The sequence below is a fragment of the Eschscholzia californica genome, unplaced genomic scaffold (genome assembly GCF_041429995.1).
Source record: "Eschscholzia californica isolate CP2 unplaced genomic scaffold, dmEscCali1.0.p SCAF_5, whole genome shotgun sequence".
Classification (NCBI taxonomy): Eukaryota; Viridiplantae; Streptophyta; class Magnoliopsida; order Ranunculales; family Papaveraceae; genus Eschscholzia; species Eschscholzia californica.
Window position 1 is genome coordinate 17,214,979 of NW_028238472.1, and position 23,989 is coordinate 17,238,967.

General features: G+C 34.4%; 3 protein-coding genes, 1 long non-coding RNA gene and 1 pseudogene across 7 annotated transcripts; 2 read left to right on the plus strand and 3 right to left on the minus strand.

Moving 5' to 3' along the window:
- Window positions 1-3,940: 3,940 nt before the first annotated feature.
- On the plus strand, window positions 3,941-4,887 carry LOC147537534 (uncharacterized). Its single transcript, XM_086643243.1, has 3 exons — window positions 3,941-4,176; window positions 4,337-4,574; window positions 4,683-4,887. The coding sequence occupies exons 1-3, from the start codon at window positions 4,087-4,089 to the stop codon at window positions 4,883-4,885; spliced, it is 531 nt and encodes a 176-aa protein (XP_086499369.1). The 5' UTR covers window positions 3,941-4,086; the 3' UTR covers window positions 4,886-4,887.
- A 664-nt stretch (window positions 4,888-5,551) lies between these two features.
- On the minus strand, window positions 5,552-8,554 carry LOC147537535 (protein GFS12-like; annotated as a pseudogene).
- A 6,736-nt stretch (window positions 8,555-15,290) lies between these two features.
- LOC147537536 (glucan endo-1,3-beta-D-glucosidase-like) lies at window positions 15,291-17,035 on the minus strand. Its single transcript, XM_086642798.1, has 4 exons — window positions 16,961-17,035; window positions 16,001-16,324; window positions 15,522-15,846; window positions 15,291-15,328 (listed from the first exon to the last, which is right to left on the minus strand). The coding sequence occupies exons 1-4, from the start codon at window positions 17,033-17,035 to the stop codon at window positions 15,291-15,293; spliced, it is 762 nt and encodes a 253-aa protein (XP_086498924.1).
- Window positions 17,036-17,665: 630 nt separating this feature from the next.
- On the minus strand, window positions 17,666-23,197 carry LOC147537537 (uncharacterized). 4 transcript variants are annotated; one of them, XR_015225167.1, is made up of 10 exons: window positions 22,914-23,197; window positions 22,715-22,792; window positions 21,960-22,009; window positions 21,828-21,881; window positions 21,614-21,664; window positions 21,061-21,133; window positions 20,245-20,306; window positions 19,970-20,038; window positions 18,975-19,118; window positions 17,666-17,941 (listed from the first exon to the last, which is right to left on the minus strand). It is a non-coding gene; the product is annotated as an uncharacterized LOC147537537 (long non-coding RNA). The 4 variants fall into 4 exon arrangements; XR_015225166.1 differs by having other exon boundaries at window positions 17,666-18,007; XR_015225165.1 differs by lacking the exon at window positions 17,666-17,941 and having other exon boundaries at window positions 18,754-19,118.
- On the plus strand, window positions 17,834-19,715 carry LOC147537538 (uncharacterized). Its single transcript, XM_086640213.1, has 6 exons — window positions 17,834-17,959; window positions 18,073-18,196; window positions 18,302-18,471; window positions 18,594-18,873; window positions 18,955-19,127; window positions 19,398-19,715. The coding sequence occupies exons 1-6, from the start codon at window positions 17,860-17,862 to the stop codon at window positions 19,550-19,552; spliced, it is 1,002 nt and encodes a 333-aa protein (XP_086496339.1). The 5' UTR covers window positions 17,834-17,859; the 3' UTR covers window positions 19,553-19,715.
- Window positions 23,198-23,989: the final 792 nt, after the last annotated feature.

Below are 23,989 nucleotides of genomic sequence, written 5' to 3' on the forward strand. Positions count from 1 at the left end.
TTTCAATCCTTACATCATTTTTCCAAACCCTAACTTTCTCTCTGCTTCATGTAAGAATCAGCTTCCTCCACCCATAACCACAAAACCTTATCTTCTTCTCTCTATCTAAAATTTTTTCCTCTCTCTACAAGTTCCTTGGTTGAGTTCATCATATCTCTTTTCTTTTGATTTTACTGTTCACCTTTCTCTCTCTAATCTTTCTTCATTTTTATCTTTCATTCAAAATCCTCTTAAATCCTAAATCTGAGATTTGGGTGGAAGTCCTTCTCCCAGACAAAATTTGTGAGATTTGGGTGGAAATCCTCCATCATCACCACCACCACTTTATCACCTCATCTCTCTCACTCTAGACCTGGGATTCGGTTGAATCAAATGCTTAGTTCATCAATCAAGTGTTCCATTTCACAATTCAGATTGGTTTAAATTTGGGTTGGTTAAATTTGGATTGAAGATTGAAATCGAATTTTGTTGTTCTAACAAAGAAGAGATACTTTTAGAGTTTGAAGAAGGTAAAGAAAAGTGATTTTAGTGGTGCTGGAGTTTAATATTTGTTGGTTATAGTGATTTTAATGGAGTTGAAGAGATATGTTGTTGTTTCAATTTCTTAGGGATTTTATCATGATTTTTCCCTCTCTCTAGGTCGTCTGGAATTTGGTTGAGCCAAAATCAAATTTCAAACTCAGAAATCTTGAACTGATTGAATCCATTCATATTATCTTCCCTGCTACAACTCGATCTGCTTCAAATCCATCCATGGATGTTATCGTAACATCATCGTGGGAGTCGTCGTCGTCATGATCATCACACCAAGGTAAAATCGGTAAACTTGAACTATGATTTTGAATCATCACCCCTTCTGATGAAAATCCCGCGTCTGGGATTTAGGGTTCAACCAAATCGCCGCTGGAATTTGGTTTAACCAAATCCTAGAAAGATTTGGGACCAAATCACAGATCTGAATTTGGTTGTGTAAGAGAGAGAGAGTGATTGAGAGACAAAGAGAGAGATTAATTTATCTCTACCATATATTTCTTAAGAATAAACTGGTTTTTGACAAAGAAAGGGAATAAGATATTTATTTAGCTAGTTTAGTGGTGGTGGTGATGGTTCTGGTGGAAGAAAGAGAGAAGCTAAGGAAAAAAATCAGTTATGTTCGCGGGCAGGTGGCCGACCGACCAACCCCCGGAGACAATTTTCCGCCAATAAAAATGATCAAGGACAATGTGGTAATTAATCTTGAATAAAAGGATAAAAAAGAAAAACAAAGTCTGATGTTAAAGTTGACTAACAGTTAATTGACGGAAATATGAAAAAGGAGGTCAAATTAGAAGCTGGACACCTTAGGGGGTCATTTTGGTCAGTTGGTCATCTTTACGGGGGCAAAATAGAATTAACCATTTTCTTTTTTGCAAATATTTTTTCCGGTAGTCAAATTAAGTTTTGGCTTTCCAGAATGGCCCCTTCTAAATTTGTGGTTTCTTTTTATCGTGTCATCTATCGTTCCTCTCTGTCATCATCATCATCATCTTAATCACCTTCTTCATCAGTGTCATCTTCTGCGTCATTGCCTTAAAAAAGGACTTTCACAAATTTTTGTTCTCTACCATTTTTTTTTTCTAATTTCATCCTAATCAAAATTTCCTCCTCGATCAAAAATCTCTCTCCCTCGTATATTCATCTCTCATGAAACCCTCACCTAGATATGGGTGAAATTGCGATTTCTCTCATAGTGAAATGACAACTCTCTTACCCATGTCATATCTGGATGAAGGTTTCATGGGAGAAAGAAAGAGATTTTGGAAGAAGATGAATATGAATGTGGGATAAAGAACATGATGAAATTTAAATCTGTAGAATTTTTGTGAATGATGATCTATGTGAAGAAGATTATAGTAGGAGACGATCTTAATAAGATAAGATAAAGGCAGGGGTAATATTGGGAAGTAAAATTACCTAGCCTTAATATAATATAAAAATGGGCATATGTGCATTTTGTGAAAAATAAAGGACCATGCAGGGGTCATATAGGACAATATTTCTAAATCATCCATTTTCCTAATTCTGCAAATTTGTTTTCTTAATCATCCATTTTCCTTTTAATTGGACTCTATTTAAGTAAACAATATTTCTAAACAATTATAGGAAAATATCTAGCCGCCTAAATGATATATGAATTAATGGGTTTTCTCAATATATAACCTAAATCATCACAAATTATTTCTATTGCCAAATAAATGTCAAATAGTTCACTGCTTATAAGGATTTCAAGAATTTCATGGTTAAAATTAGAAATAATCGAAGATTTATCATTTGCTATCAATCAGGACAAATGAAAGGAAAAGCCATAACTAATTTGGGATCAAACCTTTATTTCTATTTACACAAGGATCTAACCATTATTTTGTAACCAATTACTTTTCACTCTATATTTTTTTGTAAATTCAAATTAAACCATCATCTCTTGGGGTTTTGTCCAAATTTTGTTAGAGTTATTTTTTGTCCCTATTACCCTAATTCAGCTATTTCTTTTCTTGTTGCACTCTCTTCTTCCACAAAAAAAATGTTCGTTCTCTTGTTCATGCCGTAAACCCTAGTTCTCTATTAAAATAGAAAAAAATCTGATGAGAAACAATCACTTTCTCTAACGAAAGAGAGAATATCCTTCGTTCATGGAAGAGGACTATCCCAATTCATATATAGAGGGGGAATGTGATTGTTCTTAAGTTGAAACTTGTATCTATCTTTACTGAAGTCTAATGAAAAAGACAAGAGAAAATGAAAGAAACACAATAGCAGGAGATGATAAGGAAACGTTGATAAGAGAAGAGACGAAACATAAATTAAAGAGATAAATAAAGATATATAAGTAATTCTTTAGACCAAAGAAAAACTCCGAAAAGTTGGATGAAACACTAACTGTAAGAGGGCAGTTTCCAAATTGAGAAAGAAGATGGCTTGTGGCGGTTTAGATGGTTGGAGGCGGTTTTCAATTTTCAATTGGAGGTGGTTTAGTTGTAGGCGGTTTCTTGAATTGGTCCCTATTATGGCGGCTTATAATATATTTAAATAGGGGTTTGAGTGCTTTGTACACAACATCAACAACAAACACAACAACTCTTCTTTAGAGAGAGCTAAAAAGAGAACAAGTGAGAGAGAAATTTTGTTCATAATTTTGAGCGGTGTTTAATTTCTCGGCCGTCGAAGATCTAGTATAGAAGGTTAATTTCTATACGGTACCATCTTGGGACGAACTTGCGGGTTGTGTGAGTCGTCTTCATCTATCCTTCAATAAAGATTTCTTGTTCGCCCGAGGACGTAGGCTTTAGGCCGAACCTCGTTAGATTTCTGTTTACATATTTAGTTTTGGCATAGCTTCTCGATTACTCCAAAATAGTTTGAGGAATGCAAACAAATTGTACATCAGAGATATTTGACCTTCAATGTACTTTTTTTTTTTTACACAAACCCTTCAATGTACTTTGAATCTATAAACTAAAGAAATCCAACCCCCTTCGGCTCTACCTTCTTGATTTGCACAACTCTTCTCTTTCTATGTCTTCAATTATAAAATAACAAAACAATCAAAGTCAAACGCCCATTCTTAATTTGAATCGGAGTAAATGTAGCTAAAGATAAAACAATATCGTCATACCTACGTAAGTTTTTTTAGATTAAGGAAAGATCAAATACTCAGATCTTCCTGACTTGACTGCTTCTGTCTATAATGATTGAACAATTTTTACTGGGTACATTTCAATTTCCATAGACTCCCATCCTCTCAAAGTCATGCCCCAAAACCATAGGGGCAAAATTTTCTTACTTAATCGGTAACACAAACCAAAAGGTTCTCTCTCTAATTTAAATAGAATTAGTAATCTCAAAATTTTCCTTTCTCATTAATGAAGAGAGATAAAAGTTAACTAATCTATTATATAAATCAAAATTTGAAGCCTTCGGACATTATTGCCTGATATTTGTGATTTTCTTTCTCTCTCTCTCTCTCTCCAGAAAACCTTTTAGCGGATTTCTCTTTTCCTCTGCGTTTCGGTTTCTCTGCAAAAAAATTCGGATCGGAGAAGAGAAGCCATGGTTGAGACGAGGCGCAGTTCAGCTTCTTCGAAGCGATCTCTTCCTTCTTCCGACGAACCTTCTTCTCCCACCGGCAAACGGTCCAAGGTTTGATTTTGTTAACCTTTCCCCAATCATCTAATCTTTTTATCTCTTTCTTTCCCTCTCTTTCTCTGTATACATGTATGTGTTTGTTTCTCTCTATCTTTTCCTTTTTGTTGGTGAAATTTGGAAGTCTAAAGGTTGTGACTTCTTGATTATGGTTAAGGCTTCGGAAACATCGTCATCCCAAGATGAGATTCCTTCTACTTCACAAGTTGAAACCCTAGGTTTATCTAAAGAAACAGGTTTGGAGTCTCAAGAAGGGGAACTTCGTTCCTCCGATCCTCCAATGGTTGTTGATGCCACAAAAGAATCAAATTGTCGTGATTCAGCTGTAGCTGATAAACCTGCGGATGTTAGTAATGGGGTAGGCGAAGCTTTGCTTCCACCTTCAACTGTAGCAGGTACGGATCTTTTTATAAATCTTTTCTTTGCATGTGTCTAAAGGTTCTTCCTTTTTCAAGTTTTGTACTTGATATGTTGATTTGAGCTACTAATTTTGTTGTTTTAAGGGGGTTCTAATGTGGAGATGGAGAAATTGTCGAAACCTGGTGGGGCATCATTCCGGTCGCTAAAACGATCCATGAAATCATCTTCAAAGGTTGCATGGGGCAAGCTTCTCTCTCAGTCCTCTAAGGTGAATTTCTATATGTTTTTTGTTAAGTCAATGTTAGATTGGCTTATCCAAGTTTTCTGTTTTGGGATCATAAGATGAGTTTCTTTAGATTGTATATTTACTTCTTGGCTTATCTATTATATATATAAAAACAGATTGTATATTGAAAAATCTCAACAATAATCATTTCTTTCTTAGAAATAAAATAACTAATTTACGAAAAAAAGAAACAAAATAAATTTCAAAGATTAAAAAAAGAAATTAAAATCTCTCTCTTTCTCTCAATAAAAGAATAACTAATTTGAGAGAAAAGAAACAAAAAAAATAATAACTAATAAAAATCTCTCTCTCAATAAAATATAACAATAAATTTCGTAATATTTGATTGATACAAGTGTCCGTGCCCTAGGGCACAGGACAAACATCTTTTTAATAAATTATATTGTCAAGAAGCCCTTCTCAAAATTTAAAATATAATCCTTCGTAGAACTAAAGTTACCTATTTAAAAACAATAATTCTTTACTTCTTAGAAATAAAATAACTAATTTAAAAAAAAAAAATTTCAATGGTTAAAAAGAGAAATAAAAATCTCTCTCTCAATAAAATAATAACTAATTTAAGAGAAAAGAAACAAAAACGTAATACAAAAAAAATAATAACTAATAAAAATCTTTCTCTCAATAAAATATAACAATAAATTTCGTAACATTTGATTAATACAAGTGTCCGTGCCTTAGGGCACGGGATATAACCTAGTATATATATATACGGTACCCATTTACATGAAGCAAGAGTTGCATGAACAACAAAGAAACTAGCAACATATCTTCAGATAACCATCTTCTGTTCCCACAGCAAACAATCTTGAGAAAGGAAGAATACTTATACTGGATAGAAGAGACAAGTTTCTCGTTCCTCTATCCATCATATACAATTTCTGCGACGAAACGTGCCCCTGCCCACCCTGTGAAACAAAATCAGACAGTTTATACATCAAATTACATCCATCAGATATGAATGAACTAGTTGGAGAACTTGCAAAGGCACAATACTAGTTGAAATTCTAGCCCTTCATTATATGGACTATTATAGGAATATATGACAGGATAATGTGCAAAATAATAGAACTAATCAGATGACAAGCATTTGAAACTTTTACGCATGTCCATGAACATGACAGACATATTTTAGACATATCAGAGTACCATGCCCTTCATATACTTACATCATTTGCACATCTAGATAAGGAGGAAAGCCCAATCTTATTTCTGGAAATAGAAATAACATCTTGACCCCACACAGAGAAGCCTGATATGCCTTCTGAGTGACCTCTGAAGACATTGGACTGAGGTGGCCAGCTCCTGCATAGGTCCAACAAGCTAATAAAAAGTAGATAGTCATACATTTTAAGCTGTATGCGAAGACTAACATGGCTCGCAGGAAGACGATAGAAATCGAGTCAGTAGCTGTGTCACGACATACATAAGAAAATCAATGCTTGAAATATCATCAAAGATAATCATATCAAAATTCAGCAATTGCACCCTTGTCGTGGCAGCAAAAAATGGTTCTAGAAATTGATGGACTACTGCCTTCGTTCCAGAGAAGCTTAAAATATAATTTAGTTTATTTTCTTATTTAGATTAGGCAACCTAATTCCAGAGTCCAGACAATTTTTTTTTACAGTTTTCGTAGTCTAATGTGAAAGACACCCACAGCCGAGGCCAAGAGTGTTGGACAGCTGGAGAACCCAGAAACCAATAAGTAGGTGAGCTTTTAGACACCAACAAACCATCATAACAGACTAATAGAGCATATAACGTTTACAACAGTATTACTAAGATTACCTTCTTAGATCCCAAACCCGTAGAGTTTTATCAAGAGAGCTAGAAACAACCAGATAGTCCTCCGGTGCAGACAACTGCATAAACGAAAAGAGAGAACGGATCATTTTTGCATGTAAATGTACAAACTCCGCTTTGGCAAGTTACCAGTACCTTAGTGACATATCCATCATGAGCTCGCCAAAAAGCTATGATGCTTCCACTTCTTGCATCAAGCAGCTTACAATGACCAGAACTGAATCCAGCCACAACCCAAGATGGTGAAGCAGCAGCTTTACCGGTTTGCATATTGTAAGATCCACATGAGCAAATTGCAGAAACAAGGGAAGAGTAATTTTCAACTGATTCACTTTTCCATAGATGTAGCTTCTGGTCACGACCAAAGTCAATGAATCTGCATGATGAGAGAGAGAGAGAGAGAGAGAGTTTAAGTCAGATGGTACTCGAACAAATTCAGGTGAAGAAAATCAATTTCGAAAGTAAGACGAAATCCATAAGTTTACCTTAGTGAACCATTCCCTATACCGGCAACAAGCTTGTCGTCGTATTCTAAATGATGCATGCAGGTATACAAACTCCCACCAAATGCACTAGACAATACTCCACCTGATAAAGTATTGGAGCTAAGCATATTAATGTGTTCTGTATTCATCTTAGATGCAGCGGATAAAGAACTCAATAGATGTGAAGAATTTGCAGATGGCTCAGCATATGCTGAAATTAGCTTTCCGCTTTGGCTATTCCACAGGTGTATGGTTCCATCACAAGAAGCTATCCTTCCAGTGGAAGAGAGAACACAAATGTCATTGACAACCTGAAAGTTGGAAAACAAAATCTCAATAAATGATAATCTTATTGATTAAAAGAGAGTACAGATGTACAATGGCATTAACAATAAAACGAACGGGATATTATTTAGCAATAACTGAAGTGCCTAACTGAGGCCATTTAATCCAGTATTCCACCGAGCACCGAAACAAATCTTCATGCGTCAAACATTGTTCTGCCAAAATTGCTGCAAATGAATAATACACAATATAGAAGATGCAAGAACTGTACCTCCTCATGACCATAATAACCAGATACGCATTCCACTCTGGGCAATTCCCATTTCTGAACCGTCCCCCTCTGAATCCAGGTCAAACCCCAGCACTGAAGATCATACTCTCATCATGGCTAACAGCTAATGATCTCAGTGCTCCAGGATGTGCACGAACAGAATAAACAATAGATGCTCGTATCTTCCAGGGAATTTCATCTTTCATGCCCCCAACACGACCAAGAAAATCTGGGCCATCCCAACTAGCAGCTGGACTAGGGAACCAGAACCAAGGTTCGCGATTTCCAAGGTTTGATACAGGCCTGATCAATGGAGTCTGTTGGTTATTATTTACTTCTTTATGACTCGTCATTTTCTTCAAACTTCCTACAGTTTGTGCCTGAGGAATAGACCATCCAACCCCGTTGAGCAACAGTTTTGCTGGATTGTAATCTGATGGAGGAATCCTGCTCAAAATCGGTCTTTGGGCAATTATATTTCTCACAACAGTTTTGGATGCTTCTCCTGTAAATTCCCACTAATACGATAGGAAGTCAAATATGAGTGCATAACTAAGATGGGATCATGGGAATTCTCGTATAGATTCATCAGTTAATGTTGGTATGCTTCAGAGTATTAAATAGAATACCTTCCAGTTATGAGACCGTTGAAGAAATTGCTCTAGAAGCAACCAGGTAGCGCAACAGTGACGGAGCTTTTCTATGCCAATAAGAGAAGCAAGTGAAGGATATAAAAGTAACCTGCATATAGCCGAAGGAGATTCACATAAAAAAATGACACTAATATTAATTCTTAAGTTGAAAACAATTTTTTAACAAACACAAGTATGATAGTACCCACACAAGATCCATGCGGCTTTCCATTTTAATATCCTCATCAAACTTCAATTTGGAAACTTGAGAATTAAACAAGTTTTTTATTTTCTTCAACATAAAAATTTGATGATCAATCGTATTAGAATGGAAGGCTTTCATACAAATACAAGTGCTTCAGGCTTCATCGATGAAATTTCAACAACCATTCCAACTCGATGATCTAATGCTACTAGCAATACTTGTTTACGTTGAATATAAAATGTTTTTAAAGCATATATTAAATGTGAATTGTTGCACACGTAATATCATGATGTACTTACATCTTTTAGACGTTTTGCATCCGTTACGAATTAAGCGAGTTTTTCCATTTCTTCGACGTGAAAAGTTGATGAATAATATTATTAGAACCGAAAGCTTCCAAACAAATACAAGTGCTTTAACGTTGAAATTTCAACATTAATTCCAATTCCATGATGTCAAGGTACTAGCAATACTTGTTCAAGTTGAATATTATAGTTAACAAGAGAAAATAAATTGGAGGTTATGGGAAGAAAGAAACACAAGGATCTTTGAAGAAAAGTGTGAGTTTGTAGAAAATCTTATAATCCCCATCAAAACTCTCTTTTTTTATTGGTGTACAAATCAAGAGTGAAAGACATACACCAAATTTTTGGATTTGGTATTTAGTTGGGATGCTCTAATTAGTATGTAATCTTATCTTTTAATTTTGTTTCTCTTTGGAGTTGCAACCTTAGCAATTAATGAAATCTAATCTACCTTTTTCACAAAAACAAGAGAAAATAAATTTTTATTAAGTATTTATATATTGGGACGAGTACATAAAAACAGTTAAACTACAATCAATTCTTTGAGTCTAATTCTCATAGTTTGAGATTCATTATCATTAATAATGATATACCTTATGTCGTTCACTTAATTTTGTTACTCTTTGAAGTTGCCTCCTTCCTCTAAGGCTCTAACAGGTGATGTTGATGAAACATCAATATCAACCTTTTCGACAACATGTTTATAGACTCCTTTCTTCAATTTCAAGCAGCTTTGACGCCTTTCTCATCCCGAAGTTGGCCCATTTCTGAACCTTAGATAAACGCAGGGGATCCAGGACAGGATGCTTACCTTCTGAAGTACAACACGAGACCGTAAACCTAGCATATCTTCAAATAAAAGGAAGAATATCAATATCATATAAAAGCACAAATTTACCACAAGTTATTAACATATAAACAAAGTGAAAATAGTTAATTACGTGTAGCAGAGGTTGTTTGTGAGTGACTGAAGCCCATTATCAATAACTTTGTTCATATGGTAAATCGTTGATCCGATGAAAACAACTCATTGGAAAAATCAAAATACATTTTTGATATATATATATATATATATATATATATATATATATATCATAAATTGCAAATATCAAAATATTTAAATCACCACATGACAAAACAAGAGAAGGAAAATTGTCCTTCCATGGAATGTTCTCTTGTAACTTGGAAGAGGAAATATATAACATTTTGCTTCTGCATGTTGGGAAGGAAGTGGAAGGAGACATTTACACAGTAGTCTAAATCTCAAAGATCTTATATTATTAAACGAACATCTAAAATTTTAATAACAAAATCTTTTCATTAATGGGTGTTTATGAGTAATTTCTAAGTTTTTATGTAGAAAAAGTTTTGGTTTTTGTTATAATGAGATAAACTAGTACTTAAAGTTATTTCTCTTTTCCATGCATGTGGATATTATTCTTTTTCTTAGCAAAGGAAGGATATTTATGTCGTCATGTGTTAAATATATAGAAAAATTAATAGCGGAACTGCGGAAGGCGAGATCTGAAGGATAAGTACGTATTAATAAATAACATTGTTAAAATTTCGTGACAATAGTAAATTGTCGTGTGAACTTAAGCAATATGAGCCTATTATGTAATTCTACAACTTCATGAACCAGATCTTATGATGTTATTGAATATTTAAATTTCTGCGTGTAGTATGTTCTTTCCATCCCAAAATTTCATGTGTACCTTTAATATAAAATGATGGTCATCTTTTAGGGATGTAATGTGTCTAATAATGGGTTCAAAAACATTGAACTATATATATCTCCAAGTTTTACTCTAACACAATTTGTGTTATTTAACTTAATTATTTCTTTTAGAAAGAGCTAATTGGTCCTTACTTAGACTAACCATTCCTCAATGGAATCAAATTTTCAACCGTTCTTAATAGCTATCATTTTAGATTTTTCTTCGTTGTTAATAAAATGTTCATCAAATATAAAGATTTTCGGAAATGACAAGATCAAATGAGTACAAAAGCCAACTATACATCATATACGATTTTAAAGTCAAGGAACTTTAATTTCACCGTGAAAAATAAAGTTCGTTCGACCCAATAATTTTGTGTCCCATCTAAACTCTCCCATACACCATTACCAATCATTTTTGTATTGTTTCCATTTTCTCTTGCATTCCTTTTGACAAAATTGTCGTTAATTCTCGTCACAAAAAGTCTATTTATTCTGTCATTCCAATACCACCACCATATATATCTCCACTACCACCATCAACCGTCATACAACCACCACATTCATCACCACCTATAGCTACATACCTCCACCAGTAACTTTTATGTGTATTTTGTAAGTTGCCAAAACAAGTTAACATCAATGAAAGTTTTGTTAATGTTTGATAACTTTATAGTAAATCTTTGATAAGTTATTTGAATGTTTTGTTAATGTTTGTATAGGTACGATTTCCTACAAATGGATGCACGTAATGAAGGCGAAAATGTCAGACCTAGTGAAGAAACTGAAGAGAACATTGACGGTAGTGATAATGATAGTGATGATGAATCGAGGGAAGAAGAAGAATTTTATGATAGTGTTGAGATTGTAATGGTTGGTGCTTATTCAGTAGTGTGTGCCGCGACAAAAGTAATAGAAATCTCAGTTCATCGGCAAATTGAGTATCCGTTGTTTCGACGTCCTATTACTAGGTTTGGGCATGAATTTATAGAAAGAGTACTAAATGAGGATCAAGAAAACTTTCGACGGATGTATATAATGTGTCCTGACGCATTTCGAAAATTATGCAACATCATCAGAGAGAAAACACCACTACGAGACACAAGATATATTTGTGTGGAAGAAATGCTTGCAACGTTCTTACTTATCGTTGGTCAAAATTCACGATATTGTACGGTACGCGAGACATTCGGTCGATCTCGTTGGTCAGTCAGTAAAAATTTTCATCGAATATTAACAGCCTTGAACACAATTGCACCGCAGATGATGGCCATACCTGCAACAACAACCCCTGCTAAAATAAAGGACAGTACCAGATTTTATCCATATTTTAATGTATCCAAACTTCATTTCTAATTTTGTTTTACCTGCTTAATTTAGTTATCCGAACTTCAATTCTAATTTTTGTTTTACCTGCATAACTTAGTTGTTGACCTGCTAAGATGCAATTTTATTTTATAATGTTTTATTTAGGACTGCATCGGAGTTGTGGATGGTACCCATATACCAGCTATGGTACCAGAACGCGATGAATGTGTTTATCGTAACCGCCATGGAATAACTTCTCAAAATGTATTAGCAGTCTGTAACTTTGATTTGGAGTTCATATATGTACTTAGCGGTTGGGAGGGATCAGCTCATGATTCAAAAGTGTTAAATGATGCTCTTACAAGAAGAAATGGACTAAAAGTTCCACAAGGTAACTATTACTTTTACGTTTACCATACCTATAGCAACTTATATCGTGCATCTAAAATATTTATTTTATTAGGTAAATATTATCTAGTAGATTGTGGATTTCCAAATCGGCGACAATTTCTAGCTCCGTATCGTGGTGTTCGTTATCATCTTCAAGATTTTGCTGGTGAAGGTTGTGATCCAAATATAGCTGTTGAGTTATTCAACCTTCGACATTCTTCTTTAAGAAATGTAGTCGAGAGGATATTTGGTGTGTTTAAATCTCGATTTACAATATTCAAGTCCGCACCTCCATTTCCGTTAAAGACTCAAGCAGAGATAGTATTAGCATGTGCAGGATTGCACAATTTTCTTCGCAAAGAATTTCGTACTGATGAATTTCCTCCAGAAGAAGAAAATCAGCCGTATTCAGTTCCCTTTCCAGTTTCAAATGATGAAATTGATACTGGTTCGGTTTATCAATCCCAACAACAACAACGTGAAGAAGCTAATGAATGGCGAGACAGTTTGTGTAATCATATGTGGGCAGACGTTGAACTACAAAACTAACTTAACGTGTATGAATTATGTTTATTTTGTTTGAACAATGTAGGTTTATTTTGTCTGAACTATTTTATCATAACACTTGCATAACGTGTATGATCTATGTTTATTTTGTTTGAAATATGTTTATCTTAAGACTACTTTGTATGAATTTCAATATATACTTTGTATAAATTAGTTTATTGGTAGACTAGTTTGAACAATGTATATTTGTTAATAATAGTATAACAGTAAATATTCATCAATTTTCCATCAATATCCACGAACATACAAATGTTCGAGAAAATTTTAAAAAATATCTTTAAAATATTAATAAAAATATGTTATTTAATATGATAAAACAATAATAATAATACTACTACTAATAATAATAATAAAATAATAAATATCCACCAATGTCCACAGATAGTTAGATGTCTAAGAAAGTAAAAAATAAAAGTATTAAAACAAGAAATATCTATCAATTTTTCGTCAACGTCTACGGATACCCAGATGTATACGAAGCTCCAAAAATATTCTTTTGTAGTATTGGTAAAAAAATATTATTTTTAACAACAAAACAACAATAATAATAGTAATAGTAAAATATTCAATACACATTTTGTCTAAGGGCTCAAATCTTTGAAATGTCTACAAGACTTTTTGTTTATGGACTAAATGTCTACAAGACATTTTGTCTACAAACTTTATGTCTTGAAAAGTCTGAAAATGTCTAGGAGACATGTTGTCCACGAGTGTCCCTATAAATCCACAACCACTACCCCCCTCTTATACTCATGAGGATGTAAACAAAATAACTGAAAGTGAGGATCTTCGTCGAGCGCAAGCCGCAGCTATAATCCACTCCCTCTGATTTTTATCTCTCTTTCTCTTTGGTCTCCTCTCTCAATCTCTATTCCAGTCCTCCCTCTCTTAATCTCTATTCCAGATTTCCAGTCATGACCAAATCTCTCAACACCATACATAATCTATAAAATCCAAGAACAGAACTTCAATTTCTAGCCTATATATACAAACTTCAGAGCCATTTTCTGAGCAAGATTCATCACCTCAAAATCCAGTCAATATAACGAAGTCCAAGCAATATAACAAATTTCAGTAAATATAACAACCAATCTTGATAGAACTCTCCTTAATAGACTCCATATAAATTAATATTCAACTCTCTTTAATGAGACTCAATAACAACCATTTTTTATAGAAATTCCAGTCATGAATGAATCATACAAATAGACAAATTCATCTATTTGATTTGTTCATCAAATTAAACTCACCTCCTTCATTTGTGAAGTTCTCACTCTAGATCTCAATCTCCCTCTCTCTCCTCTCTCTAGATCTCAACCGATCTACACTCTCCCTCTCTCTATATCACAGCCGACCCCACTTTTAAAGGCACTTTATGTTTTTTGGTGAATAAAAGATAAGTCCCATGATATTTTAAAAACACCCATTATTTCTCAACAACCCTATCAAACAACCCTATCAAACACTTGAAACTTAATTCACATCAGAAAAAAATGACTTTCTTCCCCATCAGAAAAAACTGACTTTCTTTCTCATCAGAAAAAAATGACTTTCTTACCCATCAATTCTAACGTATCAAACGGACTCTTAATGTAACTCTCATGTAGTTCTTAGAGGAATAAGAATTATCTACCATGTAATTTTGTGATCGTGGTTTTCTAAAAAAAAAAAAAAATAAACAAAACAAAATTGCTTAACGAGTTGTTGGGAATTATTCATATTCTTCATAGTAAGTACTTCGTCATAATGGACAAATTTTAGCCAAGACCATGACATACTAGTTTTCTGATATAGCTTTGAAAAGAAGATACAGTATTTACTTTCATTATCTTTTGTTGTAATAATGCATAAATAATCCCCATCCACGTGTATATGTTTTGCCCATAACAAACATACCAACAATATCTATGTGTATGTCTATAACAAAAATTAATCCTCGTGCAAGAAAACGACGTCACATGCAAAAATAACAAGAGGCATACGGAAGTAATGTTTGTTTGTATGTGAAAGTCAAATCTTAATCTTACTCGAGGTACGAATATTTATTTTTGTCATACGCGTGATGCGTGATGCACTGATGCCTGATTTGTATGAATAGTTGTTTCAAATTTATATAGGATCCTTTCTGGTGGTAAGACGTTTTATATTTACTAGTCAACCGAGAGAAAAGAACACCTAGCGGAGAAAGAAACGCACTTAAATGAGTCGCTTTTGATATTTTTGCAATGGTGAATGGCCATTATAGAACAACAGAGTTTCTTGAAAAAATATTGGACGTGGCCATATTTGCTCCCCATCTTCATAGGCACAAAGTAATACACTTTTCCTCCACTAATCTAAAGGAGGACAAAATCTATACTATTATCCAATTGACTAAACTAAGAATAATTTTATTACAGTTATACATACCACTACTTCCATCACCATTGTTATTATTCACTCAAAGTTACATAAAGGCTTTACTTATCCTTTTAACCTAAGTACTCCCACCAGGATATGTACAAGAACTATAACCTGCAAATGAACAAGAGAAAATAAATACAAGAAATTAAGCACCCAAATAGAAACACATGAGAAATACTACCATCTAAATTTAGCCACGAGATCGTTCACAAATTGACTTGTTTGTTTTTTGTCCCCTAATCTTCACCTTCGCGCGCGTGTGTGTGTCTATATATATATAGAGAGAGAGAATGTGTGGACTTACTAGGATTAGTGGAACTTAATGTTGCTGTTTGTGAAAAATCACAGTTCCATGGATTTTGACCTGCACTTTGGTAGAGGAGATTCATTGCAAAAGTAGCGTGTGATTTTATAGTGTTTGGTTCGAAACAGACGCCACCTGGTTGGATAGGACTGCAGTCAATATTATGACTACAGGCATAGTCAAGATTTATTTGTAATTCAGCATCAGAAACCCCATCCTTTGGCACACACCAGCCTTTTGTCTTTGCATCTGGAGTTGATGGAGTAGTCGGAGTCGTTGGGGTTGAAGGATTTGGATTTTGATTTGGATTCGGAGTTGCAGGAGTCTTTAAGAGACAGAGTTAATGTCATTTTGCAAATAGAATGTCAGTAAGGAACAAAACAAGAAAATCATTGCAGACATATTCTGTCACATCCATTTTATGGTAAAAGCAAGACTTATTCTAGTATTTTGGGGACAATATGAATTTACATTCTTACCTGGCTACTCTTCGAAAGACCAATGTCGTAGGTCACGCTTCGATCAGGTTTGTACAGTCCATATGCTCGTTCTGAGCTTGGCCCTGGTTTTAGGTTTTCATCGTATAAGGCAAAAAGATAAGTATCGACCGATTTACCCGGCATTAATGGAGTCCCCACCATTGATCTAAGGTGTGCAATCAAATTCCCATTATAAGCTTTCGCATTTTCTATGCTAGTCCCAACCTCATTTGAGTCTCCCTTGTATGCCCATCCTGTTTCCGCCACGACAATCTCCACATCCTTGGAGTCCATCGCATTTAAAGCAGATCGAATTGCATCAACCTGCAAAAAATGATTACTCAATGACATGAACCCTTAATAACACCCAGTGACTCAAATCACAAGCTCTTCACTAATTGTAATGGTGGAAAATACGTGCATTTAACTAAAGGGCTGAACTTGAATATTTCGGATTCACAAATTTCTCCTGAGTCATGACTGTATTCGAATAGGGAGATGCTAGAGTGCCAAGTTTTTAGCCCATTAAAATGCCCAGCTGATGTGGAATCACTAAAAGACAAGGTTTTTTCAAAGTTTGACTACGGTGGGGGCCGCTTTTAATGGGCAAAATTGCTGGGCACTCTATATTCCCACTAATACGATAGGAAGTCAAATATGAGTGCATAACTAAGATGGGATCATGGGAATTCTCGTATAGATTCATCAGTTAATGTTGGTATGCTTCAGAGTAAAATATTGTGAATGAGTTTTATGTAAAGATGTGATCCTAAAGAAAAACAAAAAAATTGCACAACATTCATTGGGTTTGTTACATTTTTTTTTTTCTTATTATGTGTTAGTAACAGATTGAGAGTGACAAGAGACGTATGTGAAAATTGTATAACTTTGTTTCTCTTTCATTTTTAGAGAGAGAAAGAATATAGAAAGAGAGAGGAAGAGGTGAAGGAAAAATCACACAGAGATAGAGAGATCACAAGATATTCTCATTTCTTTCACTTTTGAATTCCAACCTGCAACTACTCTTAACTCCATTAATTATTCCCCATCAGTTTCTCTCACAAGATAGAACACAAAAGTCATATAGGATGAAACATCATTCCAAACATCTACTTTTATTTGTACTAATTTCATATAGGATTGAGTGAAATTGCTTCCTAATAAAAATTCTCTGTTAATGGTGTTATTTCCATTTCAAACATCATGGAAATAGCAACTCCATTGATTCGAGCTACTTGTTTTTTTAGAGAGAGAAGAGAGAGCGATTTTCTGTCGAGAGAGAAAAGGGCGAGATTTGTTTGGGCAGCAGGTTTATTTTTTTAGATATGATCCGGACCATTGAAAGGATCAATGGTTCAGATCGTTTGTTAGCAAATGAACTGAAAGCTAAACACGGGAATTTGAAGGACTGAAATATAAGTTTGCAAGTTGAAACAATCACGTGCTCTCTACCACGTGTAAGTCTTTCATTGGGTCGCTTTTTAATCGCTTTTGGACTTTCGCTCCAAATAGCATCACTGTATTACTAACAGGTAAAAATCTACCACTTCATCTCTAAATTTTGTTTCTATTTCTAGACCAAGATTTACTTTTTTTTTTTTTTTTTCTAAAAACTTATAATCATATAAATATTTCCTCAAAATATATAAATATTTCCTCAAAATATATAAACCTCTTTTATTGCAACTTCCCAAAATTTAACAGCTCAAGATTCTATTTTCCAAATTACTAAAATTTCATGCTTGTCTTCCTACCCAAACTCCTCCTAAAATATACTACTACTACTACTACTACTAGTAATTGGATTCTCAAAATTTCTTTTAGAGAGAGAGAGAGAGAAAAAAAAAGTTATAGAGAGAATGGAGAATGTGACTCGGTTCTTTGCCCAAAAGCTCCAATTTCTTGTCAACAGGCCTCCAATTCTTTGCAATGACACTAGTACTGTTCCACAACAGAAAGGTTGTTTTTTTACTTGTAACTTGTTTTTTAGGTTTCAAACTTTAAACCCTGTAAAGAAACGATAAAGATTGTTGTTCATCAAGATAATGATGAGTTTTCTTTCTATTTTACAGTAGCTGTGAAATTCCATAGAGATGCCCCACCTAGTGATTATTCCTTCAAGATTGGGTCTTTCTCATCTATTTCGAAACTAAAGAGACAATTCTCTACTGTTTTTGAAAAAGGAGGATACAAATGGTAATCTCATTCGATCTTTATACGCCAATCACAAATTACAACTAGAAAAACTGGTTTATCGCGTGTATAACCTAACTAACTAGCATTTTCTTTCTTCTTTGTAAGGAAATTGTGCTTCTACCCAGATGGTAAAAAAGAAGAAGGCGGAGAAGGTCATATTTCTATTTACTTGGTTATAACAGATACAGAATCCATCCCCCCTGGTTGGGAAGTCAAGGCCTTTTTCAGGTTACTCCTGTTTAACCAGATACGTGGCACCTACTTGACCCTCGGAGGTGAACTACTATACTGCAAACCCTGAAACCAGTTTCTCCAACTAGACGTACAAGTTCTGGTCAAATTTGACTAGGAAAGATTGTACCTTTGTGTCATAACTAGTTTTACTTGTTTCATGCAGTTTCCCATGAAAAAAGTTTCCATGCGCAGAACAAAGAGCAAGGGTTTGCTCAGTTTATCCGTCTTAAAACATTTAAGGAGCCTTACAAAGGATACCTCGTCAATGATGCTTGTGTTATCGGGGCAGAAGTATTCGTTATCAAAAACAAGGGCAAAGGTGATTGTTACCATAAGATAAGAGGAGTAATCCCGTATAAGAGAACTTGGAAGATAAAGGATTTCTCCGAGTTAAACAAGGATACCGACTGCTCTCATGTATTCACAATTGGAAAATATGAATGGTGCGTATAAGAACTTCAATATCCTCGTCTTATTCAAAATATGAATACCTGCTGTAAGCATCTAACATGTTTTTGGTGCAGGAAGATCAAGCTCGACATACCTGAGGGTACTGCTGAAGGTCAGCAAAGGAGGAATCGTGTTTCCATAGTTTTAGAGTTGACTAACTCCGATACCCTTTATCCTGGTCAACAAGTTTATGTCGACTACACTTTGTGCTTAAAAGGCCAAGCGGATAATAGCATTACTGAAAGAGGTAAAGATTGTCTTAATTAAAAAAAAAAAAACACTTGCATAAGTAGCTCATCTTGACCGAATGTAACCCATTCTGCAACTCCCTTCTATCTTAACAGTGAACAAGAATTTTATAGTGAACCACTACAGAGTACAATAAAGTAATGATAATTCTGACCTAAAACATCACCATCTCAAGGCTATGCCCAAGCTCATCTTCTATTAGAATTTTTCTCAATATATTTTACGGTTATAGAATTTGATTGGCTCTCTTATGACTTTTTTCTTGCAGATCAGAATTGGTTTAGTGCCTCTCAGAACAGTTTCGGTTTCAAGTTCGTCTCTTTGGATAAACTCAAAGATCCAGAAGAACACTATCTAGTCGAAGATGTTTGCACAATTGAAGCAAATGTTACAGTACAAGGGCTAGCTAATACAATGCCTTAAGTATATGCACATCCAGCATTACTCTGTTAGTACGTTTTGGTTTGTTCTATCTGGTTTCAGTTGAGTTTAATACATATTTTTGTAAGTATTCGAGTTAGGATTTTATGTTGTGAAACAGTAAAGGTGAAATGTCGACAACTTCATATTTACTTGTATTGAAAAATCTAAAAACAGAATATATATATATATATAACTAATATACAATCTAAAATCTAGATCCTGTTGGGGTTTTATGAGAACAATATACAATCTAAGTGGTGTTTCTTTTGTTTTTCTGTAAGTTTTATTGGATATTAATGATTAGTCAGGACTTACGCACTTCGGCTTTCCCAATCTGCTCTTAATACATTGAGAATCAGCTCTATCCATATCGATACAACTATGTAAAATATTATCTGTAAGATGGTGATTACATACCGTATCGGTCGCAATGATATGCCAACATCAGACCAACTTCCACCATCAGCTTCCCAAGAGCTTTGAAAGCTGCATAATTACCAACGACATAACGATTTTCGTTAGTTGAAAAAACGATAACATTCGAAAAGAAACATCCTGAGGCACTTCCCACTTAGAATTAAACATCTCAAAATACTAAAGAAATAGAAATACAGATGAATTGGTGTGGTCGATTTAAAGTCATCACCAGAGAAACCAAACGAAGACATTTGCTAATGGTGATGTGGGCATACCTCCTTCGAGTTCTGGCAAAGCGTTATTAGGCCATATATTTGGCTGACAATAAGATGGATACCTGGACATAAGAGAAACAATATTCATATCATACAATCTTGGCATATGCACAAATGTATACATAATAAGTACTACCATTTATGCGTATGAAAGAATCATTGTTACTCGTTCGGAAACTATCCTACTCTTGATATACAAAAGTAAAATATAAAAATGAAAAGAAGCACAAAAATCCAGATTCCCAAGCAAAATAATTAACCATCCATACAACACATAACATGTACATACACACAAGTGGGAACTCTTACTTATCAACACTTACCAAAACAAGAAAGCAAAACAGAAAAGAAGAGAGAACTAACAAACTTGTTTGGAGTATGAAAAGGAGATGCAACAGGCACAAGGGTGTTGATACATTTTATATATACTTTCTCCCTTTACTTGTCTTCTGTGTTCTGGTTCAGTAATTGGGGATTGTTTTCATACACAAGAAAGGTAAATAGAAAGTTGACTAAAATTAATTGTACCCACAGAAAGCCTAGAATTTGGACAAGGAAGATGACAAAGGAGTAACTGAGAATTGAAGCTTTAGATACTGACAGGATTCACTAATAGCCTAATATAGATAACTATTGAACTAACAAAGCGAACTAAATGAATATTGTTCTTATAATAAAGTATAAAAGTATAAAGACAGTCAACATGAAAAAGAATATAGGCCCGTATAAGAAATCTTAATGGGAACCACTTGGAGAAATGGCCCACTATGTTTCAACGAAATTTCACAAAGTCAAACATATGCAACATTATATTACCTCCGGATAAGATAATCATCCGTTGTAGGTGTATCTAACACTGGATTTGCATAGTAAGAACCTTTCATCATATCTGCAGAGTTGAAAGCAAGAGATGCTGGTAAACACAACAAAGTAAATCTGCAACTTGGAATAAAGGAACCAACAAAGCAGAGCTCAAGCGTAAATGCCTTCAAACCATAGGATAGATGAACTAACCAGGAGAGGAAAAACATATTTATGTCAATTCTCCATTTTTGCGAAGAAACAAAACACGTAAATTGGATTATTGAAACTCATATTTCAACACGACATTTAGTGGCAAGCGTCATAGCATCACTTTGACAAGTCTTTCGAAAATTCCCAGATTATTAAGGATTAATCACTGTCACTTTTCTCAGTAGGAAAGGTTGTTGGAGTTGTCATATAAAATAACCATTTCCCCTTTCTTTAATAGTATATAATTCGTAGAAATATTAACTGTTAAATGAGTTAGTTAAGGATATCTTTGACTTCATTCTTCAAGAAAAGTTCATTAATGTAAATCTTACGAAGTTGAGGCATAAGAACTTACCAGGTTTACCAGATTCAAGCGTCTCCTTCCCATGACCACCCAAAATTATAACTGTAACGAGGAACGAAAAAAAAGTTGGAATACTAATATGATAATAGGTAATTTTGTGACCAATATAGTAAAATTGGAGCGCCAATACTGAAATTGAACACCGAGAAATAAGAGGCCACCATAAATGCCTAAAACAGAAAGCTATTCAAGCAAAACCAATTACCGGCTGTTAGGATCTTCAAGCTCCTTCTTCGTTTCTTCAGGAAGGCCCGCTAATCTAAATAGAAAAGAGTGCATCAAATTCCCCTATAAAACTGAAAAAACCTACTCTGTATATCAATTTAGAGACTCATACCTAGGAGCGAGACGAAGAGGATTTTGACGAAGAGAAGAAAGTTCAGGTACCTATAATAAAAGAAACAAGAAATTGGCACCAAATTCATAAAGGATACCGGAGGAAGAAAAAAAAAATCTGAGTGGTTTTTCAGCAAAAAATGAAAAGGGAAAACAATACCCTATTCTATCTTTAACAAACACCCAACACGAAAAATCGTTAACATAGACTTAGAATGAGAATCACAAAATAAGTTGTGGAAAAAAATACAATTAACAAAATATGGAGCTAAGTTTACACCAAATCAAAACCCAAGAAGTACACAAAACAATATTTATACCGCCAACAACAAGTTCTTCGATTCGAAATCGTGGCATATCTATTCTTGTAGATACATATAGTTTGATCTGTAAAATAATGTTTTTTTAAAATAAAAACTTTCTGTTGGATGCATGAACTGAAATTTTCATCATCTGGAAAACCCTAATTGAAAAACCAATGAGTGATTAACTATCTAAGTCAGAAGTTGGCCCCAAAATCGACAGATACTTGCTCCATTTTATATACTAACCTAAACTTTGTACATCAAAAGCTATTACTGAATTCCTTTAAAAATCACAAAGTTCACTTGTGGGCTACAAAAACCTTCCCTTCCTTTACCAACAAAAACGAAATCCTTATTTCAGAACTCGATTATAAACACAAATAACAACCCATTTTTGTTGATCAGTATTAAGGAAAACAAAATCTAAGAGAGAAATTCGAACCAACCATACGTTTGAAATAGATAAAATTCCCAACCCATTTGATCCAAACCCTTCTTCAATCTTCATAGACAAATCCGCATCCTTATCCTGAAAAATGATCCAAAATCAAATATAAACAAAACCCCAGAATTCAAATTAAATAAATAAACAAAACCCAAAAAGTCAAAATCAAAGATGAACAAAACACCAGAATCAAACTAAAACTTACTATGAGTTCAGAATAGGAGATAGTGACAGTTGGCCTTGTTAGAAGAACATTTTCAATAGCAGAAGACATCTTTCTAAGTGCGAAAATATGGCGGGAAAATCACAGAAAGAAAGGAGAAGAAACGAAGGAAAGGAAAAGAGTTATGAGAAAATCATCTACTGGTTTTCTGTGATTTTGGTTTCGATAAAAAAAAAACAAGGAAGAAGATTTTCTATTTCCCTCTAATTTCCCGCCCATCTCCGAGAAGGCGAGAATATATATTCGATCTAATTATCCGTTTACTTAGGAAGTGGAACAATTTGGAACTCCTTTTTAATTTTGGTTCTTCTTATTTTCTTTTTGACCCCCTAGTTTATTGGCATAATTCCACAAATGCCCTCTAAAGATGACCAACTCACCAAAATGGCCCCCTAAAGATGACCAGCTTCCAATATAGCCCCGTTTTGAGTTTGTCCGTTAGTCAAATTCAGTCAACTTTAACAGTTGACAAGTTTTTCCGTATGTACTCTCCTTTCAAATATTATTTCCTATTTATCTTTTCTTTCTTAGTGGTCGGAGTAGGGTCGTCGGCGACGACGGGAAGACACCTCGTCGGCGACCCATCTACCAGAATAAATAAAAGAAAACTTTTTTTTTCTAAACAATTTTCTCTTTCCCTTTCAATCCTTACATCATTTTTCCAAACCCTAACTTTCTCTCTGCTTCATGTAAGAATCAGCTTCCTCCACCCATAACCACAAAACCTTATCTTCTTCTCTCTATCTAAAATTTTTTCCTCTCTCTACAAGTTCCTCGGTTGAGTTCATCATATCTCTTTTCTTTTGATTTTACTGTTCACCTTTCTCTCTCTAATCTTTCTTCATTTTTATCTTTCATTCAAAATCCTCTTAAATCCTAAATCTGAGATTTGGGTGGAAGTCCCTCTCCCAGACAAAATTTGTGAGATTTGGGTGGAAATCCTCCATCACCACCACCACCACTTTATCACCTCATCTCTCTCACTCTAGACCTGGGATTCGGTTGAATCAAATGCTTAGTTCATCAATCAAGTGTTCCATTTCACAATTCAGATTGGT